General features: G+C 42.6%; 1 protein-coding gene across 2 annotated transcripts in view; it reads left to right on the forward strand.

The window, feature by feature from the left end:
• The window catches only part of LOC122543063 (netrin receptor UNC5D-like), a 455690-nt gene that overhangs the window by 347397 nt on the left and 93448 nt on the right, over nucleotides 1–14845 (forward strand). For both annotated transcript variants that reach the window (XM_043681271.2, XM_043681272.2), the window contains exons 6-8: nucleotides 579–746; nucleotides 7363–7527; nucleotides 12117–12149. In XM_043681271.2, the coding sequence (XP_043537206.1) occupies nucleotides 579–746; nucleotides 7363–7527; nucleotides 12117–12149 (366 nt within the window). The remainder of the gene's footprint in view (nucleotides 1–578; nucleotides 747–7362; nucleotides 7528–12116; nucleotides 12150–14845) is intronic.

The raw sequence follows: 14845 nt of genomic DNA on the forward strand, positions 1-14845 counted from the left end.
AGGGTGCGTGGAATGCACTGCCTGCAGTGGTAGTAGAGTCAGATGCATTAGGGACATTTAAGTGACTCTTGGATAGGCACATGGATGATAGTAAAAGGAAGGGTACGTTGGTTAATTTGATCTGAGAGTAGGAAAAAGGTCGGTACAACATTGAGGTCCAAAAGGCCCATACTGTGCTGCACTGTGCTATGTTCTGTGTTCAATTTGGCGTCATGTTTGGCACAACACCATGGGCCGAAGGGCCCGTTCCTGTGCCATACTGTTCTATGTTCTGTGTTCTATGACTCAGAGTCAAAGGTGCACTACGTCAAAGTGCATCTTTCCCCTCGCCTGCACAGTCCCCAATAATCTGCTCATGTTCACCATTTTTAAGGCCAGTGCAGATGGATTCTTGATCACAGAAGAGTCAAAGGCTACTGAGGATACATGGGAGTGTAGAGCTGAGGCAACCAACAGATGATCCATGATTTTGTAGAATGATTGGGCACACTTGAGGAGCCAAGTGACCTGCTCGTGCTCTTCGTTCATCTGCTCACTGAGCATCTAATGTGTCTGACCCGTGTGCATTTCTTTTGCAGTGAATGGTGCCTGGTCAATGTGGACAGAGTGGTCACCTTGTAGTGTCCGATGTGGCAGAGGATGGCAGAAACGAACACGGACCTGCACCAACCCGGCCCCGCTAAATGGGGGAGCCTTTTGCGAAGGGACTTCAGTTCAGAAAATCGTCTGCTCCTCCCTCTGCCCAGGTGAGAGCCCCAACTGGAAAATGAAAGAACTGGCAAGATTGTAAACATTGAGGTTGCTTGGCAGCCACGGGGTGTACACATTGATTTTTGTCACTCTCATCATCTCAAAGTGTGGATCTGCACAGCAGACCATAAGAGCAATCAGTATTGTCATTACACTGAAATACGTTATGCTTGATAGTCATATTATTGAAACCAATATAAAACAGAGGAATTGAGCAATTTCAGCTGCTTGAAGGTAATAAATTAGAAATTCTTTTGTAACAGTACAACAATCAGAAAGGATTGAAGTGGGTGATGTTCACAGGGTTGACATGAAATCCAACCAGCTTTCTCTCATCATCATTAACATCAGTGGGACACTTACCATTCAGGAGTTGAAGTGGCAATGAAGGAATAAGTGATGAAGATTCTACAAAAAAGTACATTAGTTATGAGAGAAACACAGTTAGCGTGTCAGGCTGGTGAGTCTTCATTTGAACTGGTAAATGTTTGAGCTGTAGCTGACTTGAAGCAAGTACACTGCTGGGAAAGCTGCAAAACGGGATCATGCAGGGCAGGCAACATTAAACATTGAGAGAGTTATGCTTGAAGAGAAAGTGAGGTGATAAGGGCAAATCTGAAAACAAACAATGGGCCTAAAGACAGGAGATGTAATTGGGAATTAGAGAATCAATACTCACACCTGCCTTCAGATAATCAGAAATTGTTGAACTCTGTGCTGAGTCTGGAAGATTTGAAGTTATGATTAAGGCTTTCACAGAATCATGGGAATCCCTACAGTGTGGAAACAGGCCATTTGGCCCAACTGACCCTCCGAAGAGTATCCCACCCAGATCCATTTCCCAAACCCATTACTCTACATTTCCCCCTGACTAATGCACCTTGCGTACACATCCCTGAACACTATGGGCAATTTAGCCTGGCCAATTTGCTGAAAGTTGGGCTACTTGACTTGATGAGAAATACATTCACTCACCGGATTTGAGAGACTTTGGAACTGTGTTCAAAATAAGTTGAACTGAAGGCTCTCATTTACCTGTTCTCTCATTCCTGTCCTGAGACAGACTCCTGGTAAGTCTGCTCACTTCTCTTGGCTCTCATTTCTATTCTGTAACAAGACACCCATTGACCCACTCCCTGGAGGGGAAGATGGTGGGAGGCTACAGCACTCTTTGTCATCACCGTGTCCCTTCATTGGCACTCGGCACCTTCATGCCATCCGAGGAGGTGCCATTGATGACAATGTTCATCCACCACACACATCCTTCTTGAGTGCTCTTCCTTTTCTCTGGATCCTGGGGCATAAACTACCCACTGTTTGCACCAGGAAGGTCCCCTCTCCACCAGCACTCACCACACAAGAGTCTGGCCACAGCCCCAGTTTCACATTTTCATTGGTTGCTGGGCAATTGCAGCTAATCGAGAGATGTTAATGGGAAGTGGAAAACTGCACTTCACTTGCTGCTGGAGAAATGTCAGCCTCATTGAAATCCATTGTACTGAAGGAGGCCACTCTGCCCAGACTGCTCTCAGGAACCTGTCTGTTAAGCTCCACGCCCCTTCTTCTATGTTGTTTGCAATTTATTTTTTCCCACTACAGTAAGACTGAGAGTGATTGCTACGTTTTACTGGAAGTTTATTTCAAATAAAATGATTAGAAGAAAACACGCTATCATTCACTACGCTAAAGGCACCACATGCCACACTTTCTTTCACGAAACACACATTCACTGCAAAGGAGTGTCTTCTCAAAAACACAATGGGAGAACCACAATAATGAATGGAAAACATATAAAAGGGAAATTCCGAAGAGAAATTACAAATGAATGCTGAAGTATGACTTTGTATAATAGGTGTAAATGCATAAGACCAGAAGATATAACTGCAAATGTAGGCCATTTGCCTCATCCAATTTGTCCTGCCATTCGATCTTGGCTGATAGCTTTCACAACCCCATTCGCCTGACTTCTGTCCATAACCCTTGAAGCCCTTACTCATCAAGAACCTATCTGTCTCTGTCTTAATGACTTGGACTCCACTGCCTTCTGAGGCAATGTGTTCCAGAGCATCACCACCCTCTGGCTGAGGAAATTCCTCCTCATCTCAGTTCTAAAGGGTCTTCCCTTCACTCTGACGCTGTGTCCTGAGGTTTGGCCTCTCCCATTTGTGAAAACATCTTCTACACATCCACTTTCGGTCCTCTTAGTATTCTGTCAGTTTCACTGAGATCCCCCCTCATCCTTCTAAACTCCATTGAGTACAGACCCAGAATCCTTAACTGCTTGTCCTATGACAAGCCCTTCGTTACCAGGATCATCCTTGTCAACCTCCTCTGGACCCCTTTCAAGGCTAGCACCTCCTTCCAGAACTGCTCACAATATTCCAAGTCTGGCCTGACCAGAGTCTTATACAGAGTCTAGATGTGAGTGGTGTTGGAAAAGCACAACAGGTCAGGCAGCATGTGAGGAGCAGGAAAAATCGACATTTCGGGCAAAAGCCCTTCATCAGGAATGTCGATTTTCCTGCTCCTCGGATGCTGCCTGACCTGCTGTGCTTTTCCAGCACCACTGTAATCTAGACTCTGATCTCCAGCATCAGCAGTCCTCACTTTCGCCAGAGTCTTATACAGCCTCAGCAGTACATCTCCGCTCTTGTAATCATTGTTTATTGGTTCAAGTGGCAAAGTTTAAAAGAATAATAGGACAGTGAGTGGCCTTGAGGTTATTTTATTGGACAAATAATCAAGAAATAGGAGTTTAAATACAAATTGTGGCTGGAGAGAAATTTAAATTCAATAAATTAAGTGTCCCTGGAGAAATAATCTTGTATCAGCAATATGGGCCATGTAACTCCAGGATTATTTTAAAGACCCAACTCATTCTCTCCTGTCCTTTTACAAAGAAAATTTGCTCTCCTCACCCACTCAAGCACACCTAGTCTTAATCTGCCTTCTGCAATGGCTTCGTCAACTGGAGAAAAACATAAACTGTTGAGAAACTCAGCATGGTCTGGCAGCATCTGAAGAGAGAGAAAAACAGAGTCGCCTCAAGGAGCAAATTACTGCAGATGATGGAATTTGTATTGAAAACAGCATAGGCTGGAGATCACAGCAGACAAGCGGGAGGCTAGAAGAATGCAACAAGCCAGGCAGCATCCATGTAGAAAGAGCAAGCTAACATATCGAGTCTCGATGACTCTTCATCAGAGCTGAAATGAAGTTTGGAGGGGGTGGCTTTTATGCAATAGTGTGGGAGAGTTGAGTGGTGTGCAGGTAGTGGGTGCAGAGTGCTAGCGGAGAAGAGATATTAATAGTTCAGATTTAGTGATTGGAATGTGAGAATGGCAGAGCAATGGTGTGTCTAACCGCCAGACTTGAAAGAGAAGACAGTCCCACTGGGGTGGGGGGAGGGGAGAGAGGACATGGTGACAGGGAATGTAATAAGTAAAGCTAAAAGAAAGAAATGGGAGTTGGTTCACAATCTGAAGGTGTTGAATCCAATATTAAGTCACAGAGTCGTAGAGTGATACAGCAGGTAACAGACCCTTCGGTCCAACCCGTCCATGCCGACCAGATATCCTAAGTTAATATAGTCCCATTTGCTAGCACTTGGCCCATATCGCTCTCTAAACTGTTGCTATTCATGTACCCATCCAGATGCCTTTTAAATGTTGGAATTGAACCAGCCTTCACCACTCCCCCCGGCAGTTCATTCCATACACTCACGATCCTATGCTTGAAAACGTTGCCCCTGAGGTCCCTTTTAAATCTTTCCCTTCTCACCCTAAACCTCTGCCCTCTAGTTCTGGACTCCCCCATCCCAGGGACAAGACCTGTCTATTTACCCAGTCCATGCCCCTCATGATTCCAGAAGGCCATAAGCTGCCTAGTCTGAAGATGAGATGTTGCCCCTTGCGTTTATGCTGTGATTCACTGGAGCACTGCAGCGTGCTGATGACAGAACATGGGCATGCAAGCAGAGTTACCTCTGCTCATTTATGAATCTTCTTCAGAACTGTACAGTACCAAATTCCAAATAAATCATCATCGATTGGAAAGATTAACTGAGTTTATCTTTTCACAGATGCTCCCAGACCTGCTGAGTGTCAGCAGCACTTTTGGTTTTTATTTCAAATTTCCACCATCTGTCGTGCTTTGCTTACATTTCCACAAGACACTGAAGTGTATCAAAAGATACAAGCATGATTTTTTAAAAAAGTGGTTCAGTAATTTTTGAAAGGTTAAGGCAAGAGGGGTAATAAACGCTTCCCTTGCCAGCAACATGCACATTCAATTCATGAATTTTTTAAAAAACGTGTTGATCTCTGATCCTTGCTCCTTCCACTGAGTTCAGTTCTAAAGTCTGTCATTAGCACCCCGACTCGTTAAGACTCAAATCAGACTTTCTCATCTGCATGAGCTCCGTTTCTAATTTTATTAAGATCCCTTAGCAAAAAAAAACAGCTGAGCCCTTTACAAGTTGAATCAAAGCCAACGTTGCCATTTAGAATGTGCCAGATATTTTGTCTTAAATCTCTCTTTGTTAATCATTTGATCATAATCTTTAAAGTGTATTCAGAGAGGAGCTTGCATCTGTTGAGTTATTGAATTAGTGGAACGCTTTTTGCAATCAAGATTTATTGTTGAAACATTGGGGGATAGATCTTCTCTCTCAAGGTGTGCTAATTTTAAGGAATTTTAGCTTTAATTCAAGATATAATTAGGTTGTCTGGATTTATTCTGTGCAGAAGCAAGAATCCAATGCAGTCAGCACTCTGCAAACCCTCCTCGTGGAGCAAGTGCAATGTTCATCCTTATCATAATCAAAGTCGAAAGGAAAAGGAGGAAGCTAAATAGCCAGTTACCTCAAGTCTGTTCTGCCATTCATTGACATCGTAGATAGTCTCTATTGAAACTCTATATTCTTGCCCGAGTCACATATCCATTAAAATCTGTCGATGTCAGCTTGAGATGGTATGTTGTACCTGACTCCCTGATCTATAAAAGCTGCAACAGTGGAAAGCAGCTCTGACTTGGCCACTTGAAAATGTCAATTGGCAACTTAGCAAGGATCAATCTGTCAATATTCATACCACTGCCGGTGGGGCATGGCAGAAGGTAGACTTTGGTCGCTCCCTTCCCACATCATTTTGCCAGCCTTCTTGCCTCACAGCCTGCCCTCAAAGAACCAGGAAAATTCTTATCTCTGCATCTTATACTGAGATATCCTCTGTGATGCATTGGCAGGTTGCTGTTTTTGGACATGCGGCGTAGACCATTCAATCATTCACAAACATTGACATTTGTAGAATCAGTTGCGTGAAAAAGCTTGCTGATTTTTCTTTTGTCCTCTAAATGTTAATGTTTGTAAAAATCTAACAAATTAGATCAATGTCTGCCCCCCAGCATCTGGTATTTATAAATATGGAAAATATTTTCACCAAGTATACATGGTTGTGCCAACATGTGTCAATGAAAGCCCTTCTTACAATTTGTAGAATACATATCATTATTAAGAGAAATCATGTTTGTGGCTAATGATTTGCTGATGCCAATTTATAGCTCAATCAATTCAACTGGCCTTCACATAATTGCATAAATTTGAACAGAATTCACAGGACATTTAGCTGACTGGTCCATGCCAGCGTTTATGCTCCATCTGAGCTTCACTAGCCTTAATTCATCAAATCCCATCTGTACTCGTTGAGCTTCCCACGAAAGTTATTGATGTTATTTGTCTGAATAACAGTGGTTAGCACTGTTGCCTCACAGCGCCAGGGACCCAGGTTCACTTCCAGCCTCAGACAACATGAAGTTTGCGCATTCTCCCCATGTCTGCGTGGGTTTCCTCCGGGTGCTCCGATTTCCTCCCACAATCCAAAGATGAGCAAGTGAGATGGATTGGCCATGCTCAACTGTCCATCATATCCAGGGACGTGACGGCTAGGTAGATTAGCCATGGGAAATGCAGAGTTAGGGTAATGGGGCTGTGTATGGGTGGGATGCTCTTCGGAGGGGTTGGTGTAGTCTCAATGGGTCTAATGGCCTGCTTCCACACTATCAGGATTCTTTAATTCAACATCTTGCCCACCGAAAATTCCACACTTGAGCTATGCCCTGGCTAAATAAAAAGTTCTATAGTTGAATTTACAAGTGATTGTCACAGATATGTGACTCTTTGTTTTGGTCTCCTCCACACCTCAAAACAATTGAACATCTGCCCTCTTGAACTTTTTCATACTCTTAAGCATCTCAGTCAGGTCACTGCTCAGAATCTCTTTCATGGAGAAAACAGCTGGTGCTTTTTCAGTTTTTCCAGACTGGAATAGCCTCTCAGGTTGGTCTCGTCCTTCCAAATGTCTTTTGCACTTCCTCCAGCATCTTTTATTTTTGACCAAGCCCACTACAGTTTTAATTGGCTATTGTGAAAAATAAACAGATGAAATAATTAATGTCGGGTCATGGCAACTTCTCGATAATTGTCACCGGTCATAAATATTGTTGTGTCGACAGCATCACAAAAGAAGGGGGCATGCTGTCTCACCTGACTTTTCTGTCAGTGAGATTCCTTAAAAATGAAACCTGTTTCTGCTTCTTCCTTCCATTCATTCGTAGTGGATGGTGCCTGGGAGCCCTGGAACGTGTGGTCACCCTGCTCCTCCGAGTGTGAACACCAAAGAGTCCGTGCATGCGTGGCTCCTGAACCGAGGTATGGCGGAAAATTCTGCGAGGGGCTGAGCCAGGAGTCTAAGAACTGCACCGAGGGACTCTGCATTCAAAGTATGTAGTGCCATCGCAGTATTTCGTCAAACAACGGGAAACTAAAACCCACTTATGTTTGTTGATTTAAAGGCAGCCTGTTGTGACTGTTTTCAACACAGCGTTGGTTTTTTACAGACATAAGTTATCTCAGGATCAAAGATGACTCTGAGAAAATGAGTTGCCAAGTCTTACAGTTAAAAGAACAGGAAGCTCCAGCATTCAAGTGCAGTGACAAACCTTAATCCAATTCATGTTTCTCACATACTTGATGTGTTGCACTGAGAAATCCAAATAATTTTGTATCCTAATTGTCACTTGGTAAATCAACATTTGCTTTTATTCCAGAAAGCAGTAGCCATTGCACCTAGACATGGGTCTTGATTGGAAATGCTTTACAGAGGGAGGCACATTGGCCTAATGGTTAGCACTGCTGCCTCACGGCGCCAAGGGCACAGGTTTGATTCCACTCTCGGGTCACTGCCAGGAGTTTGCACATGCCTGTGTAGGTTTCCTGTGAGAGTTCTGGTTTTCTCCCAGGTCCAAAGATGTGGAGAATCGGTGGATTGGCCATGCTAAATTGCCAGTAGTGTCCCCAGATGTGCAGTCTAGATGGATTAGCCATGGGAAGTGCAGGCTTGTTGGGTTGGCAGGGGGGTGGTTTCTGGTTGGGATGCACTTCAGAGGTGCGGGGTGGACTCAATGGGCCGAATGGCCTGCTTCCACACTGTGTGGGGATTCTATGATGGGATTGGGCAACATAAAGAAAGAGTATTATTTCCTTCACTTGAATTTTCTGAATTTTGAGTAATCCAGTTCCCCTTCACACCCTTTCTATTTCTCTTCTGCACTGTCACATTCTTCACACCTGCATTAAATTTGGATTTACTTTTAGTTTCAGAAACTGAAATTTTCAACAAAAAATTAATCTCATGAAAAATCTAAGCTTTTCCAATTTTTTCTCAAAGGTTCTTCACTTCTTCAAGGATATAGGGATAACACAGATTGCAGCACACTCTGTGTTACAAACATGTTGGTCATCATCTGTGTGCTGCTCAGGATCTGTTAATTGTTTAAACTCCTTGTACTTTATTATTGTGTCTGCCTCCTCTTCTGTTTTTGCATATGTCAACATCATCCAATCCAATGTAAAAGAAATCCCAAGTTTTTTAAAGGCATCTGAACTGTACAAGGATCATAAAAGGCTCCTAGGGACCAGAAAGAGGACAAAAATGTGGAAGCAGAGGCCATGACTGAGATAGTAAATGAATATTGTATGTCTGCCTTGATCAAGGCTGAAGGTGCTGCCAAAGTCACAGTGAAAGAAGAGAAATCTGAGTCTCTAGCTTGATGGAATATTGACAAATGAAGAAATTAGAAGGGTTGTTTGTACCTAAAGTTGATAATTCATTCAGGCTGGATGAGATGCAGCCATGATAAGAGAGGGAGGTAAGGGTGGAAAAGAATGGAGGCAGTGGTGACATTTTTCAGTCCTCCTTAGATATATGGTGGTGCCAGAGAGCTAGACAACTGCAACTGTTGTTCAAGAAAATTTGTGCAAAGGATAAGTCCAGCAGCTACAGATCAGTCAAATTAATCTCAGTTGTGGGAATGCTTTCAAAAGTGATCATTTGGGGTGGAAAAATTAACACTAACGTGGACAATTTCCACTCCATTAAGGAAAGCAGATAGATTTGTTGAGGACAACTTGTGTTGATCTATTATGATTGAGATTGTTGAGGTCACAGAGGGTTGACTAAAGCTGAGTGTGGTATGTGTAGAGTTCCAAAATGCATTTCATTCATGCCAAGCATGTTGCTGACCGTGGAACAAAAAGGACAGTGAATAACATGGCTATGAAGCCTACTGGGTGACAGGAGACAGAGAGTAGTGGCGACCATTTCTTTTTGGAGGAGAGTATAAAGTTATATCTGCCAAGGGTTGGGTATTCATACTACTGCCTCCCTAGGTCTGTTTTAAGGGTAACAAACTTGCAAGATACACAGTTTTCAACACTTGCAGTTAACACAAAACGTGGAAGTATTGAGAACTGTGAAGAAATACAGTGGACTCAAAGAAACAATCTGATTGAATCGGCAATTGTGGCAATGCAATTTAATGCAGCCAAGTGTGAAGTGATACATTTCAGAGAAAGAACAAGGAGAGGAAATACAGAATCAAGATCTAACACTGTGAAGGTTTTTGAAGCAGAGATACGTGAGGGATGTATGCGCAAGTTGTTGAAGGTAGGAGGTAAAATTGAGAAAGTTGTTAACAAGCCAATGAGATCCTAGGTTTTATAAATAACTTGCTACAGTACAAGAGTACAATACTTCTGTGAAGCACAGGTTCAGCCTCAAGTTGGGTATTGTGTCTAAGTTTGGGTGTTACACACTGAGAAGGATGTGAATCATTAAAGAGGTTGCAGAACAGATGTAATAGAGAGATCCAGGAACACACACCGGTCTGACTGGAAGAAATGTCCAGGATTTTGACCCAGCAACAGTGAAGAAACGGTGATTCTGTCTCAAGTAGGATGCTGTGTGGCTTGGAGGGGACCTTTTACTCGGTGGTGCTCCCATGCATTTGCTGCCCTTGTCCTTCTCAGTGGGAAATGTTGCAGGTTTTAAAGGAAGCTTACCGAATTTTGAGAAGATTTGTAGCTCAGGTTGAGGTTCTGGATGTCGGTTTGCTCGCTGAGCTGGAAGGTTCATTTCCAGACATTTTGCCACCCTACGAGGTAACATCTTCAGTGGGCCTCCGGGCGAAGCACTGCTGATGATTCCTGCTTTCTATTTATATGTTTATAAGTAAAGAAACTCAAACATTTAAAGGAAGCTGTTGAAGGAAGCCTCAGTGCAACCTGTAGATGGTACACACTACTGCCTCTGTGTGTCGGTAGTGGAAGTAGTGAATGTTGAAGGTGGTGGATAGGATGCCAGTCAAGCGAGCTGCTTTGCCCTAGATGTTATTCTTGACTGTTATTCAGACATGTGGAGAATATTTTATCACCCTCCTGACTTGTGCTTTGTTGATGGCAAACAGGGTTTGGGGAGTCACTAAGTGAGTTATTTTCTTCAGAATCCCTGACCTCTGCCTACACTGTTGTGTAGGCTGGCCCAGTTCTGTGTTGGTAGTGGGAGATTCCAAGATGGTAGTGCCATTGAAGGTCAAGGATAGATAATTAAGTACCGTTCTGTTGGAAATGGTGTTGCCTGGTAATGGTCCCCTGCTCAAATAAGTCCAACAGCAAGCTGAGGAGAAGCTTCTTTGATGAGACTGAATGTGACTGGAATGGAGAGCTTATATTTGATCTGTCTGTTGTGGGATCATTTAGCTCCAACACATTCCGATTCTGTCACAAGAGCAGGTCAGAAAGTAGGACTTCTGTGACAAACAACTCACCTCCTGACTTCCCATTGCCTGTCTATCACCTACCAGGCACAAGTCAAGGGTGTGATGAAATACCGTGCACTTGCCTGGATGGGTGCAGCTCCAAGAACACTCTAGAAGTTTAACGCCATCCAGGACAAAGCAGCCCAATGCCACTGTTGCTGGGACAAAGTCTTTGGAACTTTGATAGATATCCCAAGAACTGCAGTGATTAAAGAAGACAGCTCACCCCGACCTACCACAGGACCTTTAGTGATGGGCAAAAAGTACTGCCCTAGCCTGAAACGATCACCTCCCACAAATTAATAAAACAAATCCTAAAAGATGTTCAGACATGGAACTTAGGACCACGGAGAGCAGTTAGACAATGGGCACAAATAACATAAGGGGAAGTAGGTAAGCAAATGAAGGAAGTAGAAAGGAATGGAAGAATAATCTGATCAGGTCAGAAAAAGAATGGGGATGATGTGGTTATGGTGAATGCACACCATTACTATTCTTTTGGGCTTATTTGGCAGAATGGCCTGCTTCTGTGCTGGAAACACTTTGTAATAGCATACACGGGTAGCCAGAAAGCCCTGAGAGAAAGATGTCGGGTTGCTAGCCAGACCTCCCTTATGATAGGACAGACAATTAGACACTGGACTGGATGGGTACAGATGCAGCCAATGGAACAATGGCAAGGAGAGGCAGAAAATAAACTTTTTTTTAAAATCAAAAATTACACCTGCATCCTATTTGCAAAAAAAATAAATTGCTTGTTCTGTCTTTGGTTAGTGTCAGTGATGGAGCTTGCAAGGAGGTATTTTCATTGTCACAGCCAGCAGTCAGAATTGTTTGCCTCAAAACGAATTGGCAGCAGCTTGGTTAAGGCTTGCTCTTTGCCACACAATCGTGGGTTCTAAACCACAGTGTGTCTGACACTTGGCCCGTCCACTTTGTTGAGTTTGCCAGGTTGTCGTTAAGAGTTGCTCGGCAAGACACAGGGGAAATATGAATCCTGTCAATCACACTCCATGGTGATGTGCCCCCTACTAGCCAATCAGACATGCATTGAAAACTACTGAGAGCATCTGCAGTCCACTTGTGACCCAATCCAGCTGGCAAAATGCTGCAACAAAAAAAAAACAGTGTAAACAGAAACTGAAATGAAAAACTACATTTGCACACAAAGATTTTGCACGCATACTGTTTACTTGCTCTGTTCGTTTCAACAGGCCAGACACCTCTGCAGGAAGTACAGCCTCAAAGTAAGTGTTTCTAATTATTCTATTTTCAATTTATTATAAATAATGTTTTCTGATAAGGTAACTGCAGATGAGGGAGGTCATGTAAATCCAATTTTGCTCAGTTCCTAAAAATAATCTTAACAGCCTCACATTGGCCATTTCAGGATAATGTCCTCTTGAATCACCTTTAAGGAATGCTTCGATTGAGTTTATTGTTATCATTTAGCTGAGAGTATGTTTCTATGAATCTTCTCCCAGTCGCCTCCTTTCAAGGTGAGTACGTCCCCGTATCTCTGGTCTTTCCTCAGAAGTTATTCCTTTGATACAATGGATCAGCTCCAACAAGAAACAACGTTTGTCTCTTATATGGAGAGACATCTGCCAGAACTTTACAGTAATGGGATGTGGCATGCAATAAATCATATTCTGTTTTATATTTTAATACATTCTTCTGTACACCACCTTCATAGTTTGGATATTTGCCTTGTGTCTTTCAGGGTCAATCATTCCATTTTTCAGACAACCTGCAGTTTGGTCTGAGCAATCGTGAAGGCATTGTACCCCATTCTGCAATAACATAAATTGTTCTTTTAAATCAATATATGTTCATTTGTTTCAACTTTTTGGATTTTCACATTTTAAGACACACAAGTGAGAAAGGATAGTCTTTGCCAAACTCAAGCTCAAAGGTCAACACACACCATAGGGCATTCTACTCGTTAAAATTAAAATTAACCATACAAGCGCAAGCAGTCACGTGTGCTGCCAGGATGCATAACTTCGCATGAGGAGATTGAATTTGTAAAATGTACGTGCCTGATTGTGTACTGCATGTGAGTTTCAGTTTTAACCACATATTGAAATATTCTGTGACCATGGTCAGTGATAAGGTGCAGCTGCAGAAGTCAATTGCTTTCTGGCAAAAATTTGGAATTAAACCCCAGAAATGTTCTATAATATAATCTTATATTAAATCAGACTTCTGTTTAAGAGAGGAGTGAACCGATTTAAACACAGTTGTTCAAATAGCAAGAAAAAAAGGACTGAGGTGAATACATTAAACATTGAAGCGTGGAAATCATTCAGCTTAAAGTTCATGATTAAGTATGCTAATTGTGCGGCTTAGTCAGAAACCTCTGGACATGCCTGCTACCTCGGAACAGTTGTGTTTATCAATTTTCCTATTCCGTCTGCTGTTCACGTCCCTGTTTCATGTAAGTTTTATTGTAAAGCCTGCTGAGAGTACAATTATTGACTTTCTTAATACGAGTGTGAGGACAAGACAACGGGAACTCGGAGCTTTTATTCTAATTCGCACAATTTGTTTTGCTTCCTTTAAAACCTTAACAACGTGAGAACTAGGAGGAGGAATGAAGAATTTGACCCCTCTTGCCTGGTCTGCTGATCATTGAGATCAGACTGACTTTCTCCCTCTGCTCGATTCTCTTGTGTGGACCCTCTATTCCTTGATTCCCTTGCTGGATATCAATCCACACCATGATCCATTCAAACGTTCAGGCGGAAAAGCATTGGGAACAAGACTGTTCCACTTATTCTGATTTAGTGATTCTCATTGTCTGACATAGATTTTAAGTATGTTTGTCAGATATCTTCAAAACGTAAAATGCTTTGCAGGTGCTTAATGGGAGTAAGTGCATGTCAAGCCCAGTCATGGTTATTACAGTTGTAGAACATGTCACATGGGGATGATCAAAGCCTTGGTTGGAGAGATAGTTTAACAAGATATGCTTAAAGGCAGAGAAATTGTGTTAGGGGGATCCTATCAATGAAACGAAGATAACTGAAAGATCATCAACATCTTAGCCACTGTCCCCTACACAACCTACATGAATAAAAACTGAAAGAACTGCGGATGCTGTGAATCAGAAATAAAAGCAGAAATTGCTGGAAAAACTCAGCTGGTCTGACAGCATTCGTGAAGACAATTCAGAGTTAACGTTTCGGGTCTGGCTCTGGGGAAGGGCCACCAGAACCGAAACATTAACTGATTTCTCTTCACAGATGCTGCTGGACCTGCTGAGCTTTTCCAACAATTTCTGTTTTTCTAACCTACATGAGCTGGATGCTAGCAAAGAAATTAGAATGAATTGTTCTCCAATGCTGCTCTTCTCCCGAGTAATCAAGTTATTTTAAAGAGCACCATTTTTTGTTCTTCATTTTGATTTGGAGACAATTATAGAAGCACTTCCTGAAAATGAAACCAAGAATCTCACGCAGTAGAAGTTGGATTTAACTTGTTTAGACACCCAGCCATTTTTCAAGGCCACTCAACATGTTCAGTGGGCAGCATCTAAACTGATGAGTTTCTGAAACAACTGCCTCCTCATCAGATCCTTTCAGAGGATGGTCGTTTGTGTTTCTGGTATTGCCTTGACAGAGGATAGCCTCTGAGCCAGAGTTTGTTAGTTCAAGTCCCACTCCAGCTCTTGATCATAAAAGTATAGGCAAACACCGACAGAGCAGTGTTCAAGGAAGGCTGAAGTGTTGTAGGTGCTATCTTCTGGATGCAATGTAAAAGAAAGGCATTGTTAGCCCTTTCTATTCTGAGATATTGTTGCGAGTATTTCTAAATGCAACCCTGTGACCTTTGGACACAACAAAGGAATTCACTGAAGAAATTAAACATTTTCAACTTACTGGGTTCCGGAAAAAGAAACCATTTTGTTGCAGAGAGCTGACGTAACCGCATGTATCTT

Source organism: Chiloscyllium plagiosum, unplaced genomic scaffold, assembly GCF_037043375.1.
Source record: "Chiloscyllium plagiosum isolate Xiang-an unplaced genomic scaffold, Cpla_swu_hap1 HiC_scaffold_48, whole genome shotgun sequence".
NCBI classification, from domain to species: Eukaryota; Metazoa; Chordata; class Chondrichthyes; order Orectolobiformes; family Hemiscylliidae; genus Chiloscyllium; species Chiloscyllium plagiosum.